This window comes from Calidris pugnax, unplaced genomic scaffold, assembly GCF_001431845.1.
Source record: "Calidris pugnax isolate Ruff unplaced genomic scaffold, ASM143184v1 scaffold8, whole genome shotgun sequence".
Classification (NCBI taxonomy): domain Eukaryota; kingdom Metazoa; phylum Chordata; class Aves; order Charadriiformes; family Scolopacidae; genus Calidris; species Calidris pugnax.
Genome location: NW_015090830.1, coordinates 93,305 through 110,077, shown reverse-complemented (window position 1 = coordinate 110,077; position 16,773 = coordinate 93,305). Strand labels below are relative to the sequence as shown.

The 16,773-nt window shown below is 39.8% G+C and overlaps 1 protein-coding gene across 2 annotated transcripts in view; it reads right to left on the bottom strand.

The window, feature by feature from the left end:
- Positions 1-4,130: 4,130 nt before the first annotated feature.
- Positions 4,131-16,773, bottom strand: part of DDC (dopa decarboxylase) — a 72,334-nt gene continuing 59,691 nt past the window's right edge. For both annotated transcript variants that reach the window (XM_014941107.1, XM_014941108.1), the window contains exons 13-14: positions 9,599-9,700; positions 4,131-5,439 (exon numbers count right to left, since the gene is read on the bottom strand). In XM_014941107.1, the coding sequence (XP_014796593.1) occupies positions 5,224-5,439; positions 9,599-9,700 (318 nt within the window). In that variant the 3' untranslated portion in view covers positions 4,131-5,223. The remainder of the gene's footprint in view (positions 5,440-9,598; positions 9,701-16,773) is intronic.

The window sequence follows — 16,773 nt, the reverse complement described above, 5'->3', positions numbered from 1 at the left end:
GGGGCGGGCCCCCCCCCCCCCGCCCCGCCCGCCGCTCGCCAGGTGGTGCGCGAGGGTGGTGCTGCCTCTCGGGGCCCGGCCCCGCCCCGGCCCCGGCCCTGCCCCGGCCCCGGCCCTCGCCCTGCCGGTTGTTCCGTGACCCTCGCTAACCCGGCGGGGTTCCCGCAGCCGGGCACGCTCCGGAAGAACCACTGAAGGCTGAGCTGCCCGCGGTTCGATCGTCCCCGCTCCACTCGAAGGCCCGCCCGGGCGCCCTTCCATCCCGTCGGGGGAGGCCGGGCCAGCGGAGTCCCCGTCTTTCTGCTCGGGGGGCGCCTCCCGTGCCCAGACAGTTCCGCGGGAGGTAATCGCAGGATCACAGAATGGCTAGAGTTGGAAGGGACCTTAAAGACCATCCAGTTCCACCCCCCTGCCATGGGTAGGGACACCTCCCACCAGACCAGGCTGCTCAAAGCCCCATCCAGCCTGGTCTTGGATACTTCCAGGGATGGGGCATCCACAGCTTCCCTGGGAAACCTGTTCCAGGGTCTCACCACCCCCACAGTAAAGAATTTCTGCCTAATACCTAATCTAAATGTCCCCTCTTTCAGTTTAAATCTGTTACTCCTCGCCCTATCGCTACACTGCCTGACAAAGTGTCCCCCCTGACTTTTCCTGTAGGCTTCCTACAAGTTCCACAGGAACCTGGTGGGTTCCCACACCTTGTGCCAACCTGGTGCCTGACCTCCACGGCCACTGATCACACCGTCCCGTTGTGGCACAGGCTGCAAGGCTACCACACCACCATGCAGCATCGGAAGCTGGTGCTGTCCATCACCCTCAGAAACCACAGCTGCTGAGCCAGCATTTTTGGGAGAACAGCTCTGCTAAAGGTCTGGCGGCAGCAGCTGGACTGTGGCAGAGGGACGAGGTGGGTAACATGGTGCCTTACAAGGCAAAAGGTGGTGGCCCGGGTGGAAGTATCCTATGAACTGAAGCTGGTCATGGAGTCCCCAAGTGGATCACACCAAGCTGGATCACACCAACCCACGTTCAAATTAGCACATCAGCCTAGATGCAAATCAGCACGCTCTGCTGTAGCTACACCTCTGGTATTAACATAGTCACTTCTGTGTGGGTGAACATTTAATTTCCCGTGAGAAACATTTCTTACAGTTACTGTCAGGTTTTTGTTATACGTCAAGCTTGTTATACCATTAGTGCAGACAGCATGTTAAACTGTCTGCGCTGCTACGCAAGCTATCATCTAAGACCAAATTGGGCTAACGATTATAGTTTGTAACGCTGCTGCCATCAAATTTCCCCCAAGGCGTTCTCGCCTGGTTTCCCTTGGGTTGCACAGGGGCAGGGAGCAGAGGAGCCCGTGGCCGCAAGCTCCTCTCGGGAGGCATTTTTCAGACTCGTGTTGCTGAGGAGGAAACCTCCCGCAGGAACTCCCACTTGCGAAGTACTTTGTTTGGAGGTCACATTGAGAGGAAGTCATGGATGGTGAAAATCTGGGTGCTGATGCAACCTGAGTGGGAAAGTTGGACCCCTTACAGTGCATTTGGCATGAATAAAATGGAAAAGGCTCAGTTAAGAGCAAAGACAGACAACAGTCATAGTTTTGTTTCCATTTATTAATCCTGCTGATTAAAACCTACGTGGCTGCTTTGTAGGCTTTGGATACAGATTTCAAAGGAACTTGACAGCTCACAAATTATAACAAGAAAAAGCACTAAACATCTCATTATTTTTCCATTTAGATCACACAGACTCTACATACGCTATGTAGATACTATCCATTGATAGATATTTAATCAGTTCCCCCTCCCTGGGTCTTCAGCATTCTCGGCTTTATTTCTCATTTGCTCCTGTCTTTGAGCAATTCAAGTCTACGCATGTCTCAAAGTTTAGACTGCTGTTGTAAGGCAACTGCAATGTGAGTCCTACTCATCAAGTATGGTATCCTTACAGGCAATGACAACAACAAAAAGACAACCGTGAGCAGAATCTTACATGCAAAGGCAAGAGAAAACTAGAAATTTAATAATTACAATGCAGTTCAGAGTATAATATATTAGCAATACTTTCATAAATACTTCTCTTTTCAATATTTCTCCATCAGTAATAAAATATATTTATAATCTGTCATTATTATTAAGAAAGTAAGCATTGTACTAGCACTCTCCTAGTTTAAAAAAAAAAAGTATGGTTATTGAAAAGTTACTTTTTCCCCCTCCTTCTCTCGTAGCTGCACTGTCTCCCGTGAGATGTGATTATTCTGCTCAAGTACAATTCTGAGATTTTGTAATTATTTTTAACATCAAACAGTATTAACCAGCACAGACTGTATTAGCTTTTGCACACAAGGCACAATAAATCCAGGTTCAGTTATTAACTATTCATAAATACAGTATTTTTCACTTACAGATAGGTTGCAAAGCTACAGAACAGAAACAGCAGTTATGTTCTTCTTTCAAAATGTTCTTTTCAATGCTTTTGTTCTTGAGTTGATTACATAGCCCAGCTTTCATGTTAAGATGACCTAACATTACCAGTCTACGAAGGAATTATCATGTGGGGAAAAGAGGGTATGAGAGACTGAATACTAAGAAGGCCGTCATATCATCCCAGAATTTCAGAAAAACTAGAACTGAGAGCTTCAAATTTCTTTGCTTTGATTACATTTATAATACCTCAAATTAATCCTTATCCTAAATTCATTGCCAAAAGGAGTTTTGGTATCTGGACAACAGCTTCTTCTAAAACGGATAACCATATGCTGAAAAATGTTTACCTGAATGTCAGTTTTGGCAACATTTCTCCACAAATGTCTAGAGGGACCAATATGTAATTACAGGCTGTTGGGAACATTTCCCCTCTCCCGGGTTTGGATGTGCATCCTGCCCGCGTCCCTGTTCTACAGCAGTTTGAGGCTCACAGAGGCGTGCATCATCCACCTCTGCTCTGGTTTCCATGGAGAGGATTTCCACCAAAATCCTCTTCTGTTCAGTCTAGCGTTGCCTTACCTTATGCATTTCTTTTCCAATACTTATTAGTTAGATTTTAATTTCAATTACAGTCACATAAGCCCAAAGCAAGTCCATTTCATTTCAGTGGAATTATCCTGGATTTACTCTATGGTAGCTTTGATCAGCATCTGATCTCTTCTTTTTTTTGCTGGACAGACCTGGTTATATATTTCACATACAAAACACTGGTCTGTCTCATAGAGAAGGTGTAATTCTTCTCTGGCTGCTAGATTCTAGTGTTTTCTTAATGTAAAAGCTGTAAAATTGTGTCAGTGTGGACCATATGTGCTATGGATGAATACTGTTTCCCGAGCCATGAGAACTGAATAATGTTGTTTTAAAAAAAAACCTAATAAGAGAGAAAGGAAACAACTGCCAGCATTTTCTGCTCTTTTCAGCCTACCAATCTATGGTGTTGTGCTACTGCAGAAAAGCTTAATTTCATATTGGTGCTGCTAAAGAGAATGATGCTGTCAAAATTTCTGGTGCTGCAGCGGAGAGTAGTGTTCTGTGGAACGGCTCAGTCACCTGCTCGAATACCACTTGTTTTTGCCAGATTAATTTGTCATCCCTTGCTTCATCTGTTACCTGTGAAATCAACTCCTTAAAGAAATAGTAACCAGCTTTTCCATCTGAGAGGGTAACACAGCCTCTGGCTAGCCTCACAGAAAGGTGGTTTGCCATCACCTGCTCTGGTCACCTAGCTTGGCCTGCTGGAAACTTTGGAGCTTGGTCAGTTTTTCCTATGAGTCAGTGAGTGAAGTGAGGTGATCAGGAATCACCAGCAAAATCCACCTGGTCCATAGTCAGCTTCTTTAATCTCTTCTGGAAGGACAGTGGGTAGGAGTGTGGGTTGGATTGTGTGCCAAATTAAGTGACTCGGTGCATGTTTCATGGCCTACTTGCAACTTCCCAAGTGTAGGAACTGTACTTGCAAGGGACAGGGGAAGAAAACTGAATAATTGTGTGAGTTGTTCGAGGTGCTTTAGAAGTTGATAAGGGCAGTAAAAGGAAAAGATTAAAACAAATGCAAATGTAGAAATGGATCCTACAGGTTATTTGTCTTAGAGTAGCTATTTATTTTGTTCTTGTTTACGTAGAAATAATTGTCTGGAATTTATGTTTTCAAAATAGCAGAAGTATTTATTAAAGTCAGAGATTGTTTCTGACTTTTGTTTCACTTCTTTACTGTACCTGCCTTTGACAGGATGACAGGTCACTGGTTTGTGTCAAGTACACATTATCTGACTTTCTCTGAAGGTTAATTTTTTTTCCCAGTACTTTCATATTGTATGCATCACTGTTAATGGAAGAAAATCACCGATGGGGACAACACAGCATATTTTGGGGATTAGTTCTCTTAATCTCTATTTTTATTGTAATTTGTTATTTTGTTTGTTAGCTAATTTGAGAAATGAAGAGTAACATTTTTATCATCACAGTTCTTAGCAGATTTTGTCAAAGATTTATTGCACAATGAAGCAAGCAGAATGGTAGCCATAAAAAGAAATCACAACTCTATTTCACAGAGCGTAGTTTAGAGATTATTTTCAAGTAATCACTGCTTATAATAACTTGGTTAAAAATATAGAATACCAGGAAGCACACAGCTTTTGACAAAACTCTTAAGAAGGAGCTTTTAGGAGGCCTCATTATGAATGACCAAAGTAAAAACCACTATCCAACATAAGCTATTTGCTGAGATTTGGCAAAATAGCTATTTTTAAAGCAAACCCTTTAGGAGAAAGTAGAGAACCTGCCATAAGGACAGTAATTTGGATTCTGTCTGAAATCATACTAATGTTAAATTAATTGATTATAACACCTCACAGTATCACCTGTGAAGAAAGGAGTGGGTGTGCTAGAGGTTAATGGGGACCACGGAGGGAGCACAAACCCTTCCATTTCCATTGCCTGGTTAAATAAATGGTCTTGATATTACAAACTGGCAGGAAATGACAGCTGGAGCCCCCATGGCTATAAGCATCCTGGAAACAGGCACAATGAAACTACGGTACAGATAAGGAATGACTAAGGTTATAACACAACTTGCTGGCAAGGAGTTTGCTACTGCAGCTGGGCTATATAGCAACAGGTTTTGTGGTTTTTTTCCCCCATAATTTGACTTCCCCACCTGCCCCTAAAATAAAACTTGGCAACACAGAGAAAGCCAGTTAATTACCTCCTCCCCACTGCTACTTCACTGCTGTTACTGCTGGTGGTGGGTTTGCTCCCATGTTTTCAGAAGATCAGTTGCCAGCTGTGAGATGTGCTGCCAGGCAAACTTGACGTGGGTGGATTCCACGGTGCGGGAACAAATAGCAAAACGTAGCACAAACTTCTCTCTCAGGAAGCAGGGGACCAGATGAATCTTCTTGGCCTCATCTATGCTTTTAAGAAGCGCCTTATTTAGTTCATTCGAGCCCTGAAATAATTGTCATGCAATGGATATGGTGATGAATTTCAGAGACAAGTTTGGAGTATGTAAATCCCACCAAGCAGCCAAGCCCAAACATCACCAGGAACACGCAGCCACTTTCTCATCTCTCAGTGCTTTGCCATCAAAGGATTACAAAAAGATGACGGCGCAAAAGATAATTTTTCAACCACAAAGAGATTTATGGATTAACTGAGGTTTAGAAGCAGCGTTCTTACTGGGGCATTTGTGATAGCTGACTGCTTTTTTGTGACCTCAGGTCATGAGCAGTGGAGCTTCATGTAAAAGCATTCATTATTGCATCCATTTCATTACATTTTTCTTAGATCTAATCAAACAAACGTGGGAGGAAGTTCTGCAATGAACTATACTAACATTTGTAAAACAAACCTTCCAGTCTTCACTTAAGCATGGCTGCTCTGAGAGAGTCTTTTGAAGATGAAGATGAAAATTTTACCCTTAATTAAGAAGTAGTTAAAGTAATGTATCTTTGGCATAAGTAAGTTTCATACTATCAGCAGAAACCCTCAAAAAGTATTTTACTGCAGTTCTATGGGAAGTGTCTGCCACAGAATCCTACAAAGAGGGGTTTTGGGGGGGGGGAGTTTAGAAATGTGGTAAACTGACCCTCCCACTGAAAGTAAACAGTCTTCTGCATTCCGGGAAACAAAGATATATCTTGCAGAAGGTCACAGGAACTCTACAAGGAACTTCCCCTTGTGCTCAAATAGTGACTCTGAGGATTTCCCTTTGAGGAGCTGTATGCTCTTCATATCAAATCTCAAAAGAACTAGGACTGCACAGAGGCGTACAGGTTCTTTTTTGCAGGTTCAGCTAATGCTGAATCAATGGTTTTCTTAGTTCATCTCTGTCAGCATTTGAGAATAAAACAAAAGATGTCATCAGATTTTCAAAACCAGTAGTAAATAACTTTAAAATGAAAACAATGAGAGAAGGGATCCCAAAAATCTTGGGATTTTTGTCTGGTTTAGCAACACAGGATGAAGTGCCAGCTGCATATCTTCGACAATCTTTGTTAGCCAAATTAAAGGAACCCATCTGTCCAACTTTTGTATCAGCAGACCACGAGATGGCTTCAGCTTTGCTGGGCTGTTTGCCATTATAGCTTAGGATATTCCATGTTGATTTTGAGTGCTACAATTTTATTCTTTGGGGAAGCGTCTTGGTTATTGTACAGCCTTTACTCTTCCTGTTAAACTGCTGGTAACACAGAATTGCAAGAGGTGCCAGGAGCAGCTACACTTTTATCAGAGTGTTCCCTTACTGAACTCTGACTGGGGTAAGAGAGTCACAGGTGGACAAATCCATGACTCTCTGTTCAGCAGTGGTTTTCTGACTGTAGCAGCATAGGTCTTCTTGAAAACATCCAAATCAGAAAACATGTTCTCTCAAATCTGCGCAGTTGTGACTTGCCTGATTAGCCTTTTCCATATAAAAACAAAGCATGAAACAAAATTTCCCACTGGCACAAAGGATAAATATATTAGAGTTAGAACTGAACCCAAGTCAAAACCTTGTTCTGACTTAGCACAAGTTGTTAGGGAATTTGGATGAGAGCCTGAAATTCATGGCTTAGCCTTGGTCTTCTAGGATCTATTTATGCAACTTACTAAGAAAAGGACCAACTTTGGTGTTTTGCAAGTCCCCACACGATGGGTCAGTCACTGGTGACAATGATATACTGCTTTTTTATCAAAGGTAATCCATCATTAAAATGATGATCCTTGCCTTTAATGTGAAATGCACAGCACTAGCTTGTAGGCCGTGCAAGCAGTTATATGATGATAAGTTATTGCCCTTGGCAGGGGTGATGGGAGGGAGGAGAAAGATTTATTTATCTTTCTTCTGTTCTACTCTCATGGTTGCACCTAGGGGCTGCTGTGACACTCGGGTGTCACATCAAATTGAAGTTAGTAACGACTAATCCTCTCCCAGAGCTTTGTGAAGCCAGCAGCCAGCTCTGATTGAGTCTGTCAGCTTCAATAAGACAGTTTTCTCACCCCCTTGGAGAAATTACTAGCTTGACTTGTATTCATCTGCAGACATGACAAGGAGGCCAAGAATTAACCCTTTGGCATGATACAATTGATGAAATAGTTATAATATGAAAGTCATAGATTATTAGTCCATCTGCTCAACAGGCAAAAAATTAAAAGTTATGGCTAAGCAAAAAAATAAAGAAGTATTTCTCAAGTACAAAGGAGGAAAAATATTTCATACTTTTACAGCTGTGCAGCATTACAATTGAAGTCCCCTGTCCCTCAGTCCTGCTGTAACTACATAAAAGATACAAGTAGTCTACTTCTACCATGCATTTTAATACAAATTAGAAGAATCACAGCAAGATTTTTGAAAGATTGATTTAAAAAGTAAATAAAGCTGCAAAAATAAGTATCAAATGCTCTTCATTTAAAAAACTGTAAGTTTTGTTTTCTTCTTTTTTGGACACGGAAGGCGAGTGATGAAAACACTGCTGTTTCAACACTGGTTTTCAGCAGAATCATGCCTTTATTCTACAACTTGTCCAAAAGTTTCTTTGCTAGATGTCCAATATTTACCTCCTACTGTAAAATCGTCTTTCTGTGTAGATCTGATTTCTTCCTCTGGAGCATGAGGGACAGGAGACCAGATGTAGATGAACCACTGGTCTGATCAGAAGTGACAATTCCTGTATTTCTATGCTCTATTTCACAAAGACTGTTCCTTTAAAAAAAGTGTAGAGCACTGACTAACAGCTGTCTCTGAATCTGCAAAACTAGTGTTTGCTTGTTCCATGTAACTACATTGAGAGCTCAACAACACTGTGTTATTGAGCAATAAAAGCCACAGAGTGTATTCCTCAAATTCTTTAAAATGTTCTTGTTAGGACAGAAATTATATTCACGATTCCACTTACTGGAAAAACTCCACATTCTGCAATCTATCTGATCCCCTAGCAACAAACGAGTTTTTTTCTTTTATTTTTAAACAACATAAATTAAAACCATTTCACTATTCTAGAGGAACTCACCATTACTGTATTGTTAAAGATTCATTAGCTCCTTCAGCCAATTGCATCAAACTCAGGTAAGTGGGGCAACTGAGTGACTGAGAGAAGAATTTGTGAGTAGTAGTGATACCACACTACCCAGAAGGAGACAAGGATGCGCTGGTGAGCCTTCTGAAAAGCTAAAAGCTGATTTAGGTATCATGCACACTAGAAAACACCAGTGCTGTTATTACCATTGCTTGGTGTTCAGATTCAGTGCCACAATCCAGCACTTTACAGAGGCTTTAGTTACAAGCTCCTCTATTAAACGAGTTCTTTACTGAAAACAAGAGATTGATCCCCCTGTAATATCGGAATGAGTCAAGTGAACCCTCCCAACCACTGCAGCTCTTACGCCCTGAGCGCAGAGCGAGTTTTCTAGTTTCTGTCAGGCAAGGTCTCTACATCAACAAACTTGGAACTTACAGAGAGTTTGGGGCATGAAAGGCCAAGAGGAGCAAAAGGGTCATGTTCAGCAAAATAAAGGAGATCAGGGCCAAGAGCAGTTGGGAAGCTGGCCTCCTATGCAACCTGTTCTTACTCATAACTTGCTCCAATTTGCTCAGTCTGACTGAGCAATGAAAATGTATTCTTTAAAGAAAACAACAACAAAAAAGTTTAATATTCTAATTTTTATCCATGATAGTAATTATATATATAAGTATATATAGGATTGTATTTTAAATATACACACATGTAATAATGAGTTGACAACAAACATCTAATACACACACATATAGACATACATCATATAGAAACGTTTATGAAAATCTATTGAAACAATCATCTTCATCAAAGCCCATCAAACTTAGAATGTAACAGCAATTGTGTATGACCGGGTAGAGTAAGACCATTTTTTTTCCCTGCCTATATATTTCCATACCCTAATATGCTTAACTTTTGCTTAAGCATTTGATTAAGTTTTAACAAAATTGTTTTAAGTTTCTTTCTTTAATCTGCTTTAATCTACGTGAACTCCCACTACTTTCCTTAAAAAATAATTAAGTATATTAACAAATTAAGTATATTACAAAGATTATATTCTATTGCAGGTTATTATACTGCTATAAATCATGACAGAGGTCTTAGCTGCCTTACCTTCAGCCGAAAACAGACTAGTCCCAAGACAACCTCAGCACAGATCTCAAATCTTTCATCCTGAAGGACTAAATGTTCAAATTGATGCGACAGCCTGACGTGCTGAGAAGAGAAAGATAGTATCTATGTTGAATAAATTTGATTCATCAAGAGAAAAGATGTGCTAAATTGTTTCCATCCCTAATCTTTTTTTCTCAGTTCCCTTTTCTGATATGTGATAATATTCACATATCACCATCTGTTTATGCTAACTTAAATCCCATTTATGACTTTCAGAGACCATATTGAGCTGTTACTATATTAGTAGCTCAGTCTATCTTAGGCAGTACTAAGTCTGTTTCTTAATGAAAAGTTTCAGCACAGTTTTATAACTGTCATGATACCAGATTAATAGTAAATAATGGTAATGGTTCTTCTTTAGGTTTTCTACCACTCTCAGTTTTGTTTGAGAATAAGAAGAGTCCAAAACTGATTGTGAGGAAAGGGGAGATGCACAGATACATAGAGGGAAAATGATCACAATTCCCATGCAGAATAAGCTGGAAAGATACGCTTTTCTAAAATGTTCACTTAATAGGAGAATAACTGTGAAAAAGGGCAGAACTTGCTCTCTCTTCTGACCCGGGTGCTCAGGTTGAGCTGAAAAGAAAGATGATGGCAGTATAATCAAGGAAACGGTTTGCAAATCTCAGCCAACCTGTTTAAAAATTACTGGGGGGAAAAACTGACATTGGATAGCAAGCCAGAGCAATTATTTTGAAGTGTAGGAAACCAGTGTTCTTCCAAAATCAAATAAATAGGAAAAATGCCAATAACAGGCATATTAACAATCAGCTAGGAAGTCTTAACATCAGTCAGGGATGCTTGTATACCACATTTGACTTTATCCCAAACAGAAAATGAATTCAAAAGCACTTGGGAAAAAACAGAGGCCATATCCTCATCTGGTACCTGCAGTACCTTATCCAGTCCCCCTCTCACTGGCTATCAGCAGTTTACTGCTCACTACCCTAAAAGCAAAAAAAAAAAAGACAGCAGCAATCAGTTATTAAAATTACAGTTTGTTTTCATGCAATAGCCAGTCTGCACCCGGCACTTATCAACAACATCTAAAATGATGTTTAAAAGTTCTTTAACTTTTATGTTTTATGATTGCAAATAATTTTATAAAAATAAACAACTAAGTTCATGTCTTTTCCTTCCTTTGTACTTTGCCTTTTTGCAAATTCAAGGACAGATATCAAACAAAAATGAAACATTTCACTCTGGGCCAGGGTTAGATGTGGAATGTTTCATCTCACAGGAACTGTTTCCAAAAAGGGAAGAACAAGGCAAAACAAATTACAGAAAAGAAAGGAAAAAAAAAAAAAAAAAGAAAACATATTTTGCAATCTTAATCATAGCTTTCTGATGTTTGTTTATTTCTTAAAATAGAAAAACATTGTTTATATTGAAGCAAAACATTGATTCAAAACCTTCCTGTTGGGCACGCTGGTACCCTATGCAACCGGCCAATCTTACTGTTGTTACCACTTCCCCTCTGCTGTTTGTTACATCCATTTATCATCTCCCTTTAAAATTACACCAAAAGCTCTTTGAGTCAGGAATGAGACCAATAAAATTCCCAGTTCTTTCCAAGGTATTTGAATATTCTGCTGATGTGAAAGGCATGAGTTTACAGCTATGAAAATTGACCAGAATTATGTGTATACATACAGATACTTTTATGCATAAGTGCATAGAAAACATATGTGAAATAAGCACACATGTACTGTCTCCTCCTGTCCCCAGATTCTATAGCCTAACCAAACTGGTGTCTTTTACACAACTCTGCAAAGTTTCACACTGCATATACTAGGCCTTGGAAACCAAAGCCACAAAAAAATCATGTTCAATGAGATGAGAATTTCACAACTGTTCAGCTGAATGTAATCATCCACTGAATTGAATCAAAATTTATCTTGGTAAGAATGGAATAAAACAAAAATTTAAGATTTGGCTTATTGCAAGTCATTTGTACAAGAAAATTCTGGACCCATGCTGTAGATGGTATTCATAGAATCATAGAATCATGTCTTTTTATTTATTTATGTCTTACTCTTTGCACTAAAGGATTTTTCAGGAATTTGAAAGAAATAAAAGCAAGGAAAAATAGAGAATATTCAGTAAAACACAAATAAAAATTCTGAAAGTATTTTGCATTCACGTCTGGATGCACAGACTTTTATGCACGGCGAGTCTTAACAAGTAGCAATAATTCGTAAAGCCACTGGGGGGCACCAAGTGCTTTAGATTGTACCGCACTGGAGATGGAACTGAAGTCTCACCCCACGGCTTGGCTTCACCCAATTACCCCAGCCCTGCACCTTTGAACCATCAGCTATTCTCCTGAACTGCTTTTACAAAGGTTGTTGCAATCAGAAATAATTAAACCCAATAACATTAAACATTATTAAGTCTGGAGTTCAAACTCTGTAAAACCAAAGGGCTTTTTTAGGTATCACACCTGCTTCTGTGAGTCCAAGAGCTGCACCCACACTCCAAGCGTGGCAATAACTCACAGAAGGACACATTTGTGTCACACATAAGTGGCTTTAGTGCTTCAACTTTCCAAGGCAGGCAGGTAAACTGCAAAAATAAAGTCCTGTTTGGAGAACCACTGGCACTGAATGTCAGGATAGGAAAGGAGGAGAGGTAAAAACTGACAGGCTGTTCTGTGTACAAACCAAACTTGACCTAAGGGTATTCTAACCCTCCAAATGCTTTTGATTTCGACATTTGTGTCATGCTGTGTCCCTGGCATTAGTTGGTGTCCCTGCCCATGGCAGGGGGGTTGGAACTCGATGATCTTTAAGGTCCCTTCCAACCCGAACCATTCTATAATACTATGATTAACTTAAAGTTGACAATCAAATACTATTTAACCTTTTAAAATTATTTCATTTAATGCTGTTACATAATTAAAAAAAAAGTGGCCATACACAAACCAAATCCCATTCTGTTTCTAGCAATATCATTTGGACAATCCTTTTATCATGTGGGTTCCAAAAGTAAAAGAAATTACATGGACTGTGTTAGTGGCCTGGTGTGTAGGAATGGAATACCAGTCCTTCTCTTCACAGTGAAATTTAACAGATTGAAGGTCCCTAAAGGAGCTCCCTAAAAGGAGCTTGTAAGGAATTTTTGTGCATCACTATGTCAGGTAAATAACCATTTCTCTCCTGCAGTGAGAAGGAAAAAAAGAAAGGGATCTAATTCATTTAGCTATTCATAATCACTAACCACTAATGGGAGCAGTAAACTTGTGAGGCATGAAGATTTATATTTTTAAAAAATCTGTATTTGTGTATGTGTGAATATAAGTATAAATAAAAAGTATAAGTAGAAATAAAAAGTGTAAGTATAAATGCTCCTGCATTGAGGTCTTTAAAATGAGTTTTGATTTTTGGGCAAAACCTTCAAGAAGTAAAACAGGTTTTGATTGAAGGGAGCTTCTCTGAAGCATCAGAGTACATTAATGTGTATATGCAAATAAGCATACCTGCCTAGCCTTGATCACCTCATGCTTTTCCTCCTAGAGATTTCACCTCTCTGCCTGCCTTAGCTCACATCTCACTATGCTCTGAAGGAAAATGCTGTTAAAAGAGTCTTCTCAACAGCCACTGGGACTGTGCCACTCCTCAGCTGAAATGCTGCTTCTGGCACTGTGGTTCTGTACAGTTCCAGTTTCTTGGTCTCTGCTGTTAATTTTTAATGGAATTCATTATCCGGGGTGAAGAAAGAAGGATGCAGTACACTGATTTCTTCTGGTCCTGTGAAGAATTCCTCTAAATCTGAATATTTGTGGGCATAACATACAAAAACATTAACAGCTAAATTTCTCAAATTACTTCTGAGTTCTTTGATAAGACTTAAACCAACAAAGGAGTAATATATGGCCAAGTAGTTTGCAAATGGGCCGTTTTCAAATGGACCATTTTACAAATGGGCCATTTGGGTTTCACATTTATACTGATTGAGTGTTTGGAATCAGTCCAGAAGACTGTTACTGTTGTTGGTTTCACCCTCTTTGTACATCTTCTCTGCGGCTTTAGGTCTTACCTCCAAAATTTATATTTTTCTCTCCCCACATCCTTCAAAGATGATTGTCCTCCCCTTTGCCACTGCTTTAAAACCTATACTTTGCAATAGGTTAATATTACATGTTGTGTGGGAAAGGAGTGCATAACTGGAAGGTTTGGAAAACAAAAGAAGTTACTGTATCTGAATCCAAGTGACACATTCTCATGTCACAGAGTATTTTAGTTCCTAAATGCCTTCCTCAGTACAAGCAAATGCCAATGCCAGGTTGCAGTGGTTATCTAGTCATTTTGATGCAGAGCTTAAGGCTGCAAACATAACATCTTTTCTTAACAGACATCTTTTTCTTAAAACATACCAATATAAGATAAAAAAGCCGAAGAAAAAAAGTAAAAAAAAAAGAAAGAGACAAATTTTTTTCTGGCCGTTTATACTCAGAAAAAAAAAAAAAAGAAAAGTTTGTGAAAAGACTGGTACAGATATGTTTGGTCTTCCATATAGAAGTGTGTTAATCACACAGCAAACAGGGTGGCTTCTTAAGGATATGCAGTGGTTTTTCCCTCTATATTCTGTCAGAAGCTCATCATGTTGAAAATTTCAAATCACCTTGTAAGTAACACCTGGCTATGCAAAAGAAACCTAACTAGAAGCCTAAAAATGCTGGATAAATCTTCCTACAGTTTTCTACAACTTAGGAGCTGAAGTGTCCTTTTTCTTTTTTTCCTAGGTGATCACAGGATCTATATTGGGATTTTTATAAACTCAGGAAAGAATTGAAGTCCTGGGTCCCAAATCTCTCAATAAGGCCCAGGCCTGCAGCTGACCAGGCATGCCTTAGCTGCTGTTGTACAGCATGAACAGGAATGACATGCCCTACACACAGATAGGTTGACGTATGAAAACCGTGTGCAGCCTACATCCCAAACGTAGGCGTCCCCTTCCCCAGGTTCCAACCCAAGGAGCTGTTTCAAACCTCTGCTCTTTTGCCTGGCCCTGTGTGTCCAGCCCTTCCTCTGGGGCATCTCCTTAATAACACAACAGAGAGAGAGAGCACTTCTCCACGCTTCCCCAGCTCCAGCCACTCTGCTCTCCACTTGAAGGCTGCAATTCCTCCTTCTGCAGGTCTCTTCTCATTCTACCTACGTCCACTCTCTGACCCACTGTAATAAATGCAGTTTCACAAATAATTCCATCAACTACAGGGCTTCCCTTAGAACACAGCTGTAAGCCCCAGGTACACAAGACAGTACCAGCTATTCCCTTCAAGGATTGCCTTTGCCAGCAATGGGGATATAAAAGCTGTTATTTGCAAGATGCTATGACGTGTACAAGAAAGCCAAGCACTGGGACGAGCAATGTTAGTGAAGTTACCAAGTGATGTTCAGTTCCAAATTACTTCTTGTTTGGAAACTTGTCTAGAAGTTTGAAATCATATACCAGTATCAGGCTGGTTTACATACTTCATTACTACACTACCAAAAGAGAAGTCACCACAATAAATCTAGAACCAAGGATAATTCCTGAGAAGAGAGGAAAATTGGGAAGATATGAAACACATTTAAAAATGTTATTTTGCAGCTATTGATATAACTTTACCAACATGTTTGCAAGCTTGCAAGCGATATCTTAAGTATTGCTAGAGGAGGGAGCCAATGAAATGCAATTATTTCTTGAAATCTAAGTTTAGTAGAGAACTTCTGGAGATAGAGCTTTCTTTTAAAGCTGCTTTGGAACCCACTGAATTTAATCATCACTCATCTAGGAGAGGGGAGTGGTGTGAGGAGAAACTAACTTAACGGTTCCAGTTTGACAGATGTATACAGCGACCCAAATTCTGCACTTAATTACCCCTCTTGCCCTTTCAAAGTTGCAAACATAAGGTCATAACTTATTTTTCTCTGTACACCAGGGAACACTCTAGTCCTTACTGAAATATTAAACATACACATTGAATTTAACAAGTCCTTGGAAATCTAACTGTCTGAATTACCTTTACAAATAACGGAGAATATTAGAATTTTGCTTTGGAGTCAGTATCTTCAAGAAAAGATTGATTTGCTTAGCCCTCCTGAACTATGTTATCACGGAAAGTTTTAAAAAATGATCTTAAGCTACGATTATAGCAAGACAAGCGCTTTTTGGCAGGGGAGTCAGGGAAATGTTTGGGAGACAGGGAAAGAGGGAACTTGTGGAATGTAAATACTGACCTGTGGAAATCAGTCAGATAACAGGCCAAGTAATTAATATAGGGTTTCCAAGCCTCTGTTTTCCCAGTGAGAGATTTAGCCCTACTTAAATACTTGGCATCATATTAATTGCAGTCTCCAGAAATCTAACCTGAGAGAGAAAACCACTAGAAACTCTAATGGTAGCCTGGAAAAGCGATAACAAACCTTGTATCAGTTTTTCATCAGAAGGATATGTATCAGATTGCCACAAGGGCGACAGAACATCAGGATCGGCACTGCTGTCAGGATTTATTTCTGAAAGCTTCATTACGGATAAAAATCCAATTCAGATATCTGTATACTCAGTTGAAAATTATAGTGTGATAAAAATGAGAAGCAAAGAGGATATCCTTCATCCCAGAATCTTTTCAAATCAGAAGATACGTACTCACACAGCGATTTTACGACAGTGGAAAAAGCCTTTCTTAGGAATCAATCTGTTTAGTACAACAACAGAAAGGAATGTGTGTCTGCAGAGAGTTTGGTATACTAGACAAGACTCTTAGCTAATGGATATTTTTGTAAATATTTAGAGCCAAGTCGTGGATCTCCCCTCACTAGAAGTTTCCCTAAACTTCATAAATATGAAAGATATGCTTGAATTTGACTTTACTGCTACAGAGGAAGTATATACACAATTTAGACTGGCGCCAGGTGTGGTTTTTAGTGATAAAAACCCCGGTCTTTTCACAACAAGAATAAACTTGGTACTTATTCATAAGAAAGTTAACGAACTTCAAATTGTGCACATTTAAAAAAAAAAAAAAAAAGGTGGATTTTAAACAGGAAACAAAGAAACAGCAAAGGTGGACATGCCCAATAAGCTACTGTATCACAAATGCAGCCCAACAACCTGAATCATAACCT